The following is a 15,991-nucleotide window of genomic DNA, read 5'->3' as shown; positions in this document are numbered from 1 at the left end:
CAGTAAATTGTACATGAACAGGAACTTCCTTGGCACACAACCAGAACATCTATGGATGTTTATTTTCAGCGTCTTGTTTATTTACATCACAAAACCGAAACATGGAGACTGTACTTAGTGTGTGATGACCCTTTGTCTGTCTCGTCTTCCTTCCTCACTTAGCAACCAGGAGCACCAAGGATACCGTGGCTCTGTGTTCCATTAGAAACGGTCAAAAATGGCTGTTATGTTATGTAATGAACGAGAGCTGTGCAAAACTATCCACAGACTGTAACACTGGGATGCACAAGTTTCTCTTGCTCTCTTTCTTCTCTCTCTTACATACACTTTACCTGCATAAAACATTGGACATGATTCACTGTGCGTCAGATACCAAGCTGCTCGAGGGCTCAATTTATGACCCACCGACTGTTGATGTTTCTGTGTGATGAGTGAATAAGTACCAGAAGGTAGCACTCCACCCCCTACGGGGAGTTAACATCTTGACTGAAAAGACCGAACTATGTAGGATTTAGTGGGGGTGGACAAGGAACATAGGACACTTATTTATGTGTCAGTAATTCCATCTAGCCACAGAAACAAAGATGGTATGCACAATTATTTTTCATAAAGTGCCATGCTGGAAGTGGAACTACCATATGTTATATGTTCAATATTTCTGGTTTTGGGATCAGACTCGGTGACGCGCCTTGTGCTATAACAAATTTCGAATCATTTTTCTCTCTGGCTCCATTTTGGAAGATGCAATTTTAAACATGTATTGGATTTTTATAGTCTATACATATGTAGCCAATGTTTGTTGCATGTGTAGCTTGAGCTGCCATCTTGTGGAAGGAATTGAATGAGGTTCCGTAATTAAAAAAAGAAAGGTAAACAAAATCATTCCAGACAAGAATTCTACTCAGATGCCAAATACCAAGGGCATCCAGTCATCCTCTTAACTCCCTGATTAGTACTCAAGTCTCACAACCATACAGTAAGACAAGAAGCGCCACTAAAGACTTGGACCTACATTCTATGGCAAAGATATGAGTATCATCATACACCTCAGTTCAGTGACCTTATGACTCTGTGAGCTCTTCCCAACCATCTCAACATCACAGACTGACCTCCCGAGACAAGGAGATAACCGAATTTCTCAGTATGTTTGACGCTTTCACCACAAAAAGAAACACTTCTGATGGCTGACTTCAGGAAATGACTGTAAGCCTAGATCTTCATCAAGGACAATCACAAACCTAGACACTCCTCACCAGGACACCAACCAATTCAACAAAGATTACAACATTTCTTCACCAACAAACACACCAGAGGTACTGGACGCCACCTTTCTCATCAATCAGTCCATGCAAGTATTAAACAGAGAAGGATCCAGAGGAAATCCCTGAGGAACCCAAGAATCCACTGACAAAAAACAAATGTGATACTCTGTCTCCACTATGCATGGCACTTATTAAAGTACCAGTGCACTGGCAGCCATTAAACACTGATGTAAGCTTTCAAGGTGAACAAAAACGTTAATTAAAGCATGTAGACCTGTTGTTTATTTAAATATTATTGCATTAATCCAAAATTATCGTTGCCAGAACATGATCATATTAATTAATACCTTGAGGACAATCTTGTTGTCTGAGGTCGGGGTCCGGCCTACCCACAGAGCAAACTTACAAGGATCTCCCTCCACATGTTCCGTCACTCCAAGCTCTGATGTCTAGGGGAAGGATTCAAAAGTAACATAAAATCACAAAACAGATTATAATGCAAAAAAAAACACAAACAAAAAAAACTGCTAAAGTTAAAAATACACGCACATTGCACATACAGTACAAATTCTCAGTCAATTCACATCCCAGTTTGATTTATGACCATTGGCCAGTTTTAAACTTCTAACTGAAACTGCTTCTTGTAACACACAATAAAGACATTAAAAACCACCAAATGTGACGTTGTTTCATTATGTCATTACTATACTGGTTACTTAAAGAATGTAGCATTTTGGTAAATAATTAGGCCCCATTCTGAGTTTCCCAGTTATGCATCCTGGAAGGTCACAGTTTGAACCTTGTCTATACCTTATGCCTCGTTTACACCAGACTGAGACCTATATAAGACCTACAAGACATGACAGGTCTCATGACAATCATGACAATTTGTCAGCTTTCACAAGTCTTGGCTGGTCTCCGTTGTGATCTGTTATTTGTGTTTACACCAAGCTTGCATTGCGCAGGAATTGTGCGATTGAAAAATATGATAATATCCGTGATCACTGATGCAACCCCATGTAGTGTCAATGGAGAGTCTATTGTGACCCATAAGATCAAGCTAAGAGTGAGTTGAGACATGTGAGAGTTTATCAAGACTGATTATGATCGTAGTTAGGACATGTAGGAATATAGACAGCATCAGAATATGGGACATAGACCATCATATAGCATTATATGCGGACGATATCATTTTTTTCTTAACGAACCTGAGGAGCAGTATTCCAAATTTGGTTAAATTACATGAAAACTTTGGCAAATTTTCTGGATACAGAATAAATAAATCTAAGTCACTACTGTTATTTCTAAACAAAAAGGAAAGATGTAATCCCAAAATAAATACACCATTTGCAGCCACACAAGATGGGTTTAACCCCTTAACGTCTGAATTTATATAGCTGTATATAAAAAAATGTTTTGTGTGTGTTTTTGCCTTTAAGTAGATGGTAAATGATGTTGAGATTATTAATTTCACTTTTGCACAAAAAATAAATACTAATTTTGGTATTTTGGTAATGACTTTATGTTATAATAATAATAATGGTATGTTGCAAATTTGCGACAACCGACATACTGGTTAATTTGGTATGTTGCATAGTTGAGTCAAATATTGTAGCATATATGCGACAATAGGCGTTAAGGGGTTAAATAGCTTGGTATTAAGATTGCCCGAAACTTGGCGACATTGTCCCTTTAAACTATAATGCTCTGGTAGACGAAGTGACAGAAAAATTGGACCGGTGGTCTAAATTGCCGATATCAATGATTGGTCGTGTAAACCTTATTAAAATGTCTATTATACCCAAATTCATATATGTTTTCCAAGCGCTCCCACTCCCATTGCCTAGTAACTTCCATTAAAAAAATGGATACTATATTTAGCCAATTTATCTGGAGCAATAGAAAAGGTCGACTCCGGCTCAAGTTATTATTTTTACCCTATGAAAGGGGAGGACTCCGGGTCCCAAACCTGAAATGGTATTATTGGGCCACCCAATTAAGTTCTGCAGTGTACTATTTTTCATCCACGCCACCCATTTGGGTAAATATTGAACAAAAATCAGTGTCAGATTTGCCCATAAAGCAATATTTATATTCTTCACATATCAAGAAGCTGAAAAAACAGACAATCAATCAATCAATCAATCAATAAATTTTTTTATATAGCGCCAAATCACAACAAACAGTTGCCCCAAGGCGCTTTATATTGTAAGGCAAGGCCATACAATAATTATGTAAAACCCCAACGGTCAAAACGACCCCCTGTGAGCAAGCACTTGGCTACAGTGGGAAGGAAAAACTCCCTTTAACAGGAAGAAACCTCCAGCAGAACCAGGCTCAGGGAGGGGCAGTCTTCTGCTGGGACTGGTTGGGGCTGAGGGAGAGAACCAGGAAAAAGACATGCTGTGGGGGGAGCAGAGATCGATCACTAATGATTAATGCAGAGTGGTGCATACAGAGCAAAAAGAGAAAGAAACAGTGCATCATGGGAACCCCCCAGCAGTCTACGTCTATAGCAGCATAACTAAGGGATGGTTCAGGGTCACCTGATCCAGCCCTAACTATAAGCTTTAGCAAAAAGGAAAGTTTTAAGCCTAATCTTAAAAGTAGAGACAAGACAAGAAACCCTTTTGTTAAAATACAATATCAGTATGGTACGCGGCACATAACTTTGTTGATGAAACAATAACTTGTCACAATTTACTCCTATCTGGGGCAACAGACTATTTAAACTGGTACATTGGATGGGGGATTCAAATTATGGGCAGAAAAGGAATCGGGATGGTCTCGGACCTTTATTCTCAAGGTACCCTTCTCAGATTTGATCAACTTTGTCATAAGTACGGCGTTCCTCAAAAACATTTTTTGAAATATTTGCAATTAAGAAGTTTTATTGCATCAAAACATAAGACATTTATGACCACACCCCCACTATCGATTATTGAAGAAACAGTGATTAATAATCTGAATGGGAAAAAACACATATCAAGATTCTATAACCTTTTAGCAGAGCACTCAACAGAATCAGAATTAGATAAATTAAACGCTTGGAAAGTAGACTTACAAGAAAATATTAGTGAAGAAGATTTGAGAAAAGCATGTTTAAAATCACAAAAGAATTCAATCAACAAAAGATTAAAATTGATTCAGTATAAGTGGTTAATGAGAGTTTATATAACTCCTGCAAAACTTCACCATATGTTCCCAAACATTCTTGATGTTTGTGTTAAATGTCTAACCGAAAAGGGAACTCTGTTTCATTGCCTATGGGCATGCTCTCTGATTTTGGTGTTTTGGGATAATGTAGTTAAATGTTTATCACAGATGGTTAAGTGTAACATACCTCTGATGTCAACAATTTGTGTACTTGGAATATTCCCCAAGAACGTCATCAAAACAAAAAAGCAAAGATGACTGAGTTCGGACTTCTCCATGCAAGGGGAGTAATTGTACTACATTGGAAAAATGTAGAACCACCATCAATGGCAATGTGGAAAAAGGAGTTGATGACTTGTCTTGGACTGGAGAGATTGACATACATTGTTAAAGGTAAACGGAAAGAGTTTGCTCCGATTTGGGAATCATTTATGTCATTCTTGACAAATGAAACGGAAAACACTGACTGAACAACAGGTTATAAAATGATCCTGCCTTTTATATTTTGATTTAATTTTATTTTACTTAGTTTTTGTTTATTTTATTTTTGCTCCATTTTGTCTTATTCTTGTATTTATTTTTATTTTTGGTGTCTGTTTGTTTTTATGATCTTTCTTTACCTGTGTGAATGAATGACTGTTTCGAGGGGATAAAAATGAAAATGTTTGTGCATTCGACATAATGTTCTATATGCAATTGAAACCTCAATAAAAATATTGTTTTAAAAAAAAAGACTGATTATGAGACCCATGTATCTGTTAACTGGTTGCACAACTTGTGCGACCAGTTAACAGATCCAGTTCAATACACTCGCACACCTGTTGGGGGCCGATGGGGAGTGATGGAGAGTGATGGCGGCTAGGAGGGATCTTTTTTCTGACCATGGACATCCCATTGTGACCAGCCTGCAACCCCAGTGGGAGTCAGTGAGAGTGATTGCAAACAGTTGTAACACTGAGACTGCATTTTTTTCTTATATTTCCCACTTTTCTTTTATATTAACAAGTATAGTCTTTTAATTAACACATTTCATCGAATTATTTCTTACTGAAGTGCAATGCAATAAATAAAATATATATCAGTCATGCTCAAATTGCTGTACTGACTTTGGAGACGCTGAGTTTTTTTCTCAACTGTAACTGCTAACACACGTCTGTTGCCAATCAATCTCAGCACAGCAGAAGTGGTGGACATTCTTTATGTTGTGTGCATGTGCAGTTTCAAAGTCAGTATGGTACATACTCAGTACATCAGGATAATCCATCATTGTGCCATGATCTTGTTTTCACCATTTTGGGATTTTCAAGATGTTGAAAAAGTTTTCCAGAAGGACTAAGAATGTGCTAAAATTGGGCTACATGTCTGCAACAATTTTATTTGCACACATCACATGATCCGAGCCGGGTGCGCTACATCGTCAATCTGCATTCTCGATCATATTTGTTGGAAGCCATAATTTTCACACGCTGGTTTATCACAGTGAAAGTAAGAACGGAGCTTTAAGTGGCGGGCTTGTGAGCAGAGCATCCTCCGTTTGATTCCCTATCAGACAGGTAACTCACTAGGGTGCCCATGAGCAAGGTCCTTCACCCCCATCAGTGTGTAAGTGTGTGAATGTGATTCATCACTGTAACATGCTTTGTGCATCAGATGGAAAAGTACAAAAGAAACACATACATATACACAGTAAGACCATACGTACAAACAGCTTGCTCTTGTAAAGGTACTTGCTGCGCCCGTTGGAATCTTTGACTTCCTTGCTAAACACCAACGACATCTCAAAGAGGAAGAGGTGTCGGTCTCGACCTTTCCGAATCAGGGTTTTGGGATCCCACACCTGGAAGGACTCCTGGAGAATTAGCTCTCCCTGTGAGTCAATGTTACCATCAAACCCTGAGAGAGTGAAGGAACAAGAGGACAAGAGTGAGTTAGGAGCACCTGCATGTGTTCACTGGATACTCACATGTTTGTGGGTGGAAACGAGACAAGTTAAATGAAGTTACTCCTGAATCTGAGCTGAGTAATTTATTCTGAGTGGCTCGTCAAAGTGAGTGATGCAGTTTCATTCACAAATATATACAGTGAAATATTAATGGTAGTGGCATGACAGGATTGCAGTACCAATCAATGTGTCATGAGTGTGTGAGTGTGTGTGTGTGCATATACCCACCATCCAGCATAGACAGGTGCATAGCATCATTAGCTTTTTTGGGCACACTGAGCATCACCTCCAGACCATCTTTGATCTCTCCTTTACCCTCCTCACAACACGTCAGCAACTCCTGCAGGACACACAAAAAAATAAAAAAAATATTGTTTACAATTTTAAATCTCTTTTTACTGGTCTAAAAGCAAGAAATGCTAATTCAATAACAATTAACAACATATTCTCATATTTGAGAAAGTGGAACCAGGAGGTTTTTCACAAATACTTTAGAATGATTTTCCTGTTAAGAACAGAATCAGTCCATCAGCTAATTGGTCCACAGCCAGTGTTCTGGACATAGACCATTCTCAAAAGTGTTTCTTTTTCTGCCGGGGTTCACTGCACCTGTTTTATGCCCTTCTTGATGTAATTCTATATTACATGGAGATCAGGCAAAGGAGGTTTTGAACCGGGAACCTTCTATTGCAGAAGCACCGTAGTAACCACTTGGCCACATATTTCTATGGATGTTTATATATATATATATATATATATATATATATATATATATATATATATATATATATATATTTACAATAGAGCTTCCTAAAATGGCACTGAACCAATGTGGAACACATTTTAAACATTAATGTACAATTATTTTATATGTAAAAAAGAAGTGGATTTGTGGCATCATGTGGACAGAATGAAGCAACGCTCCCTCTGTGCTTTGAGCTTTTCTATCTCGTTTACATTCCCAGTCTAGCTGTGCACTCATATTTAGTGCACAAGATTCTTGCAGGTGCATTTTTAGTGCATGTGAGCGTTTTTTGTGATCAACAATTTTCTCTTAGAACAGACAAAAAAAAAAAAAAGAAAAAAAAATCTAATTTAAAGGACAGAAATGCCTTGGACTATCATCCACATACATCTGGCTTTACCCACATAGAGAGCTGTTAGAGCTGTTAAAAGGCTCCAAATGTTCTTCCTGCTGTTCAATGCAGAGGAGGGCAGTGGGGAAAGTGAGTGTAGGAGAGGCTGAGACAGGAAGCATTGTTTTGGTCCTTAAAATAGAGCAAGCGTGACATCTAGTGGTATTAAAAAAATCATGAAGGGTGCCTTTAAATGGCTGTCAGTTGTGTTTTGTATTTCAAACACTAGAAATGTGATGAACTTCAAATCTTACAGAATTCATCATGAAAACTGAACTTTGTGTAGTTTAAAGCTTGAGCTTCTGTTTTGTTTCTATTGTGGTACTTTGGCTTTACCATACTGTTGTGAATAAAAGAGTTGAGCCGGAAGGTGAAGCTCTTGATCAACTGGTCAATTTTCGTTCCTATTCTCACCTATGGTCATGAGGGTTGGATCATAACCCAAAGAACTTGATTGTGGGTACAAGTCGCCGAAATGGGTTTTCTCAGTAGGGTGGCTGGTGTCTCCCTTAGAGGTAGAGTGAGAAGCTCAGTGTTGTGTGGGCCGCTGAAGAGGAGGTACTGCTGGCCCACCACCAGAGGGCGCCCTGCCTGAAGTGCGGGCTTCAGGCACGAGAGGGCGCCGGAGCAACCGGGAGTGAGAGCTGTCACTCATCAACAAGCACCAGCTGTCACTCATCATCACCATCACCTTAAAAGCCGGACAGCAACTCCACCTCGCTGCCGAGATATCGACTACCTTATAGGTAAATTCTCAGCCGTACCATTGTATTACCACGGATACGTGTTGTTCTTGAAATTGTTTGCAGGCGTGTGTGAGATTATCCGCAGCTGGAGGCTGAGTCGGTGGAACCGAGGAGGTGACGACGGTTTTCGCTCCTCACCGGATAAGTAACACGCTGCGTGTGATTGTGATCGGGAGGTGGAGGTGTGTTGCCCACCTACCGACAGAAGAGGACATTTGCTGACTGTTTACTGGGTGTGTTTTCACACACTCACCATTGACTGTTTTCTGCCCTGCCAGCAGTACCAGATCTGACAGCTGGAGACGGTGGCCACCTGGGGATTCGGGACTTGGCGGCTCCGGCGTGTTCCAGATCCGGTGGCAGTGGAAATCGTGTGGGGCCCGGCTCTTGTCTGGACAGTTGTCTCCTATCCTCGAGCCTGCCCACACGTCACCCTTGTATATTTGACTGTAATCCAAATTCTGCATGTCTGTATTCCGTTGTGCACGTTTCACAACCGTAAAGTGTTGTACTTTTTGACTCATCCATTGTCCGTTCATTTATGCCCCCTGTTGTGGGTCCGTGTCACTACACTTTCCCAACACTCAGTCATCTGTGAGGAGCTTGGAGTAGAGCTGCTGGTCCTTCGCGTTGAGAGAAGCCAGCTGAGGTGGTTAAGGCATTTGCTAAGGATGCTTCCTGGGCACCTCCCTAGGGAGGTGGTCCAGGCACGTCCAGCTGAGAGGAGACCCCGGGAGTAGGTGGAAAGATTTTACTGTAAACACCTTGGGATCCCCCAGTCAGAGGTGGTAAATGTGGTTTGGGAAAGGGAAGTGTGGGAATTCCCTACTGGAGCTGTTGCCCTCGCGACCCAAACCCAGATAAGTGGTTGAAATTTAGTGCCATCTGCTGGTAAGGCTGCAGACTACATTCTGCCATAAGCAGTTATGATTTCATTTTCATGCATGTTTTTGCTTCTTTGGTGACTTCAGTGACAAATGTATATAAGAGGCTCATTCTAAGCTTATAAAACCACATCGATTCATTGTTGCAGACTAATCCTACATATAAAGCTCCTTGTGTGTGTGGCTCTTCCGCTGTATGTGTGTGTGCAGTGAAGGCGGCACTCTCTGTATTGTGGCTTTCAGTGTATATAAGGTGCCACCTCAAGCAATTAAATAAACCAATTAAGCACACAAGTCATATTATACCAGACGTATACCATAAAATAATCATAAAGAAGACATTCGGTCATGTTAATGTTAACTGTCACCATTGCGCTGTGTGATGTTAATGACATCTAAAAGATGGCACCATTTTCAAAACACATGAACAATTAAATCCTTCATAAATCACCGCTTTAAGGCTTGGTCATGTGTCAGTCACAGTGTGAAAATAAACTTAACGCTTATAAATTCATAAACAAATTAGTGCCACGGGCACTGTAGCTCACCTGGATGATACAAAACATCACAGTTTCAGCTAGAAAAGTGGGCATAGCCTAACACCCAAAGGTGGTATCAAGGTCAAAAAAAAAACAAAACTTAAAACCCATTGGATATGTTTTGGAGCTACCTACGAGCTACCCTTGTATCAAATTTCAGCACAATATCTTTAAAAACTGCTGAGCAATGGCTCTAGGTGGCATGGCAGCCATAGTTGAAATCAGACTGGGATGCCTTGAATAAACATTAGTATCCTCACGGGTAGGCACATGCACACCAGGTTTCAGCTTCATTGGTCCAATGGTTTCAGAGAAAAAAATGTTTACACATGCCACTGAAGCCGATGGACAGACGATGCACGGCATGAGCCCACCCAAACTTTGGTCCAGGTGAGCCAAAAATAAGCTTCTGCTTTGTGTTTATCAGTGGATTGCAAACCAGCTGTAGAGGTGCATACTGCCACCTGCTGCATCAGAGTAGGCGTAATCATGGCATTGATTATTCTAAGTCAGTACAATACAGAACATGAAAGAATACAATGAAAAATAAAATAATAATCAAAATGTACAATAATTAGGGCCCCTTCACACATAGTACAAATGGGGTCGAATTGCGCATGAAGTGCGCATGAAGCAGGAATCGTATGCAATATGTGTAAAATTGTAGCTGCTTTCAACGCCTCGTACACCTGTTGCTACAACTATTTGCACACACCAGCGGCTGAAAGACAGAGCGTGCGCTGTGAGAGCCAATCGAACCCTCTTGCGGCAGGTGTCGGCCAAATTCCAGCTGACATACACAAACATCTAACACCGCTCGCTTGGCACTTAGAAAATGTGTGGCACGAAAACAGTCAGCAGACGATCACTTTTGAGCTGGATGTGAAATTTGTCTTAGTGCCCCGAGTGTGGCTTTGCAAACAGACACAGTGACACGTTGGTGTGTGCGCTGAACTAACAGGGGGTGTGTCCACCCACAGGAGCAGCTGTGGAGATCTGTGATTGTGGATGTCCCAGCTGAAGAACACGTACCGTGTATGACGGACATGAACTTCAATCAATCAATCAATCAACTTTTTTCTTATATAGCGCCAGATCACAACAAACAGTTGCCCCAAGGCGCTCCATATTGCAAGGCAAGGCCATACAATAACCTGAAAAACCCCAACGGTCAAAACGACCCCCTATGAGCAAGCACTTGGCCACAGTGGGAAGGAAAAACTCCCTTTTAACAGGAAGAAACCTCCAGCAGAACCAGGCTCAGGGAGGGGCAGTCTTCTGCTGAGACTGGTTGGGGCTGAGGGAAAGAACCAGGAAAAGACATGCCGAGAAGGGGGGGCAAAGATCGATCACTAATGATTAAATGCAGAGTGATGCATACGGAGCAAAAAAAGAAAGAAACAGTGCATCATGGGAACCCCCCACAGTCTACGTCTAAAGCAACATAACCAAGGGATGGTCCAGGGTCACCCGATCCAGCCCTAACTATAAGCCTTAGCGAAAAGGAAAGTTTTAAGCCTAATCTTAAAAGTAGAGAGGGTATCTGTCTCCCTGATCTGAATTGGGAGCTGGTTCCACAGGAGAGGAGCCTGAAAGCTAAAGGCTCTGCCTCCCATTCTACTCTTACAAACCCTAGGAACTACAAGTAAGCCCGCAGTCTGAGAGCGAAGCGCTCTAATGGTGGTAATATGGTACTACGAGGTCCCTAAGATAGGATGGGACCTGATTATCAAAACCTTATAAGTAAGAAGAAGAATTTTAAATTCTATTCTAGAATTAACAGGAAGCCAATGAAGAGAGGCCAACACGGGTGAGATATGCTCTCTCCTGCTAGTCCCCGTCAGTACTCTAGCTGCAGCATTCTGAACCAACTGAAGGCTTTTTAGGGAAACTTTTAGGACAACCTGATAATAATGAATTACAATAGTCCAGCCTAGAGGAAATAAATGCATGAATTAGTTTTTTCAGACATCACTCTGAGACAAGACCTTTCTGATTTTAGAGATATTGCGTAATGCAAAAAAGGCAGTCTACATATTTGTTTAATATGCGCTTTGAATGACATATCCTGATCAAAAATACTCCAAGATTTCTCACAGTATTACTAGAGATCAGGGAAATGCCATCCAAGTAACGATCTGGTTAGACACCATGCTTCTAAGATTGTGGGGCCAAGTACAAATAACTTCAGTTTTATCTGAGTTTAAAAGCAGGAAATTAGAGGTCATCCATGTCTTTATGTCTGTAAGACAATCCTGCAGTTTAGCTAATTGGGGTGTATCCTCTGGCTTCATGGATAGATAAAGCTGGGTATCATCTGCGTAACAATGAAAATTTAAGCAATACCGTCTAATAATACTGCCCAAGGGAAGCATGTATAAAGTGAATAAATTGGTCCTAGCACAGAACCTTGTGGAACTCCATAATTAACTTAGTCTGTGAAGAAGATTCCCCATTTACATGAACAAACTGTAATCTATTAGACAAATATGATTCAAACCACCGCAGCGCAGTGCTTTAATACCTATGACATGCTCTAATCTCTGTATAAAATTTTATGGTCAACAGTATCCAAAGCAGCACTGAGGTCCAACAGAAACAAGCCAGAGATAAGTCCACTGTCCGAAGCCATAAGAAGATCATTTGTAACCTTCACTAATGCTGTTTCTGTACTATGATGAATTCTAAAACCTGACTGAACTCTTCAAATAGACCATTTCCTCTGCAGTGATCAGTTAGCTGTTTTACAAACTACCCTCCAAGAATCTTTGAGAGAAAAGGAAGGTTGGAGATTGGCCTATATTAGCTAAGATAGCTGGGTCAAGTGATGGCTTTTTAGATAATGGTTTAATTACGGCCACCTTAAAGGCCTGTGGTACATAACCAACTAACAAAGATAGATTGATCATATTTAGATTGAAGCATTAAATAATGGTAGGACTTCCTTGAGCAGCCTGGCAGGAATGGGGTCTAATAAGCTGTTGATGGTTTGGATGAAGTAACTAATGAAAATAACTCAGACAGAACAATCGGAGAGAAAGAGTCTAACCAAATACCGGCATCACTGAAAGCAGCCAAAGATAACGATACATCTTTGGGATGGTTATGAGTAATTTTTTCTCTAATAGTCAAAATTTTGTTAGCAAAGAAAGTCATGAAGTCATCACTAGTTAAAGTTAATGGAATACTCAGCTCAATAGAGCTCTGACTCTTTGTCAGCCTGGCTACAGTGCTGAAAAGAAACCTGGGGTTGTTCTTATTTTCTTCAATTAGTGATGAGTAGAAAGATGTCCTAGCTTCACGGAGGGCTTTCTTATAGAGCAACAAACTCTTTTTCCAGGCTAAGTGAAGATCTTCTAAATTAGTGAGACGCCATTTCCTCTCCAACTTACGGGTTATCTGCTTTAAGCTACGAGTTTGTGAGTTATACCACGGAGTCAGACACTTCTGATTTAAAGCTCTCTTTTTCAGAGGAGCTACAGCATCCAAAGTTGTCTTCAATGAGGATGTAAAACTATTGACGAGATACTCTAGCTCCCTTACAGAGTTTAGGTAGCTACTCTGCTCTGTGTTGGTATATGACATTAGAGAACATAAAGAAGGAATCATATCCTTAAACCTAGTTACAGCGCTTTCTGAAAGACTTCTAGTGTAATGAAACTTATTCCCCACTGCAGGGTAGTCCATCAGGGTAAATGTAAATGTTATTAAAAAATGATCAGACAGAAGGGAGTTTTCAGGGAATACTGTTAAGTCCTCTATTTCCATACCATAAGTCAGAACAAGATCCAAAATATGATTAAAGTGGTGGGTGGACTCATTACTTTTTGAGCAAAGCCAATAGAGTCTAATAATAGATTAAATGCAGTGTTGAGGCTGTCATTCTCAGCATCTGTGTGGATGTTAAAATCGCCCACTACAATTATCTTATCTGAGCTAAGCACTAAGTCAGACAAAAGGTCTGAAAATTCACAGAGAAACTCACAGTAACGACCAGGTGGACGATAGATAATAACAAATAAAACTGTTTTTTGGGACTTCCAATTTGGATGGACAAGACTAAGAGACAAGCTTTCAAATGAATTAAAGCTCTGTCTAGGTTTTTGATTAATTAATAAGCTGGAATAGAAGATTGCTGCTAATCCTCCGCCCCGGCCCGTGCTACGAGCATTCTGACAGTTAGTGTGACTCGGGGGTGTTGACTCATTTAAACTAACATATTCATCCTGCTGTAACCAAGTTTCTGTTAGGCAGAATAAATCAATACGTTGATCAATTATTATATCATTTACCAACAGGGACTTAGAAGAAAGAGACCTAATGTTTAATAGACCACATTTAACTGTTTTAGCCTGTGGTGCAATTGAAGGTGCTATATTATTTTTTCTTTTTGAATTTTTATGCTTAAATAGATTTTTGCTAGTTATTGGTGGTCTGGGAGCAGACACCGTCTCTACGGGGATGGGGTAATAAGGGGATGGCAACTTGAACTAACAACTCTCCACTGTGACGCGTTTGTGTCTGTTTGCTGTCCTCACGTGGACATACAAAAATACATATCGCTGTTGCAATGGGCTGTAGCAAGCAAGCACACGCTGAGCACATTGACAGGCTACCCCAGGTGAAACGAACTGTCAGATCATAACACCCAGTAGTGGGAAATCTGAATGTCACGTCACCCACGTGAGCTCTGTTTCAAATGACGCGGTGTCTGTCCAATGGTGCGTCGTCCACAAGACACGTGTCGGGCAGGATGCGCATGGAGCTGGCTGGACACGCTGCCAGCAGATGTGCACATGATAAGAGCACCCTACTTCATCATTCATGTCATTTCATGACTGTATGTCTGTGGCCATGCGTCATCTACAGAGGAACAGATGGATCAGACTTGTATTGTCCGCTTGATAAGAGGGATTCAATGAAATGCGGTGTTTTTATATGGTGTGTGGTTATATTTTTTAAAAATACATCATGTCCTTCTTGATATCAGGCATTTTCCCGCACCTTTTACAGGGCAGCGATGATAGCTCAGTGGTAACGTTTCTGGCTAGCAATCAGAGCTTTTGGAAAGTGCAGGTTTGAATGCCGTGGGTGGCATGTATTTAAAAATTTTTTTATTTTCACAGCAGCTGCGCGATGTGGTTACACATGCTGCAGCTGCTCACACTGTGTTCCCATGTGCACAAAACTGTTGCAGCGGCATCATTCAAGCCTGCCCATCGGCTCGATGTTTTCATGGTTCGCTCATACGAGCTGTTCCGCTGTAATTCACCCTGATTTGTGCTTATTCGTACTATGTGTGAAGGGGCCCTTATCATAACATGATTAGGAAACAGCACCTTTAAGAAACTGAACAAGAGCACTCTGAGTGCTGTAGTTTATTTATAACTTAAAACCACTGCATTGATGTGCGGATTCTAACGGTGTGCTTAAATTTTTTTTCTTACAAAAAAGCTTGCAATGTAACTATTCTGTTAGTTATATAGATGCACAGATGGTTATGAATGCTATATTCGGTTTATGGAAATAAACACCCCTAAATCCTACACACTGGGGCTTTAAGATACTTTTTGAATATAGCTATAATGTAAATGCACATCATACCTTGAGAAGCAGCTGGTACTTTGTGATTCTTTGGACCGGTTTGATCAAGTAAGAGGAGATGGAGTTGGGGAGACGATGTCTTTGCTGGATTTCCTGGAAAACAGAAAGACAAAGTTAGATCTTAGCCATCTTGCAAATGCAAGCGCGGACAAAAACACATTTTATAATATCGAAGATTCACATACACAGGGACTTACATCAAAGTAAGATCCAGCATGCTCCAGGATGAGCTGAGTCGAGTCTGGCTTGTTCTTGCAGTAGTTCACATACATCTGGAACTTATCAGCCTGAGCATGAGACACAGTATTTACACTTCCTCTGATATTTCAGGAATCTTGTATGTTTTAAAGAAAAACCTAGATTACTATATACTGCTGCTTGAGATGGCTGATTGCTTTCTGTTGTTTGTGGGAAAAAGCTTCTGACTTCTGTGATCACACACACACACACACACACACACACACACACACACACACACACACACACACACACACACACACACCACACACCACACACACACACACACACACACACACACACACACACACACACACACACACACATCATCATCATCCCCACATAGAAATGAAAAGAAGATTCTCAGCTGATTACTGTCAGGATACATATTTTTCTAAATCATTTCATTTTAATGTGAAGGTAACTACAGAAAGGATATACAAAGAAAAAAAAACATTTAAAGGACAAAAATCCACATGAAAATG

General features: G+C 40.5%; 1 protein-coding gene across 1 annotated transcript in view; it reads right to left on the bottom strand.

The window, feature by feature from the left end:
- triob (trio Rho guanine nucleotide exchange factor b) overlaps nucleotides 1-15,991 on the bottom strand; it is a 347,395-nt gene that overhangs the window by 81,636 nt on the left and 249,768 nt on the right. Inside the window, 5 exon segments of the mRNA XM_034175263.1 lie at nucleotides 1,610-1,711; nucleotides 6,121-6,311; nucleotides 6,589-6,700; nucleotides 15,270-15,362; nucleotides 15,467-15,581. Coding sequence (XP_034031154.1) covers nucleotides 1,610-1,711; nucleotides 6,121-6,311; nucleotides 6,589-6,700; nucleotides 15,270-15,362; nucleotides 15,467-15,581 — 613 coding nt within the window.

The sequence above is a fragment of the Thalassophryne amazonica genome, chromosome 7 (assembly GCF_902500255.1).
Source record: "Thalassophryne amazonica chromosome 7, fThaAma1.1, whole genome shotgun sequence".
Taxonomy (NCBI): domain Eukaryota; kingdom Metazoa; phylum Chordata; class Actinopteri; order Batrachoidiformes; family Batrachoididae; genus Thalassophryne; species Thalassophryne amazonica.
This window is presented reverse-complemented; position numbering and strand designations above follow the sequence as displayed.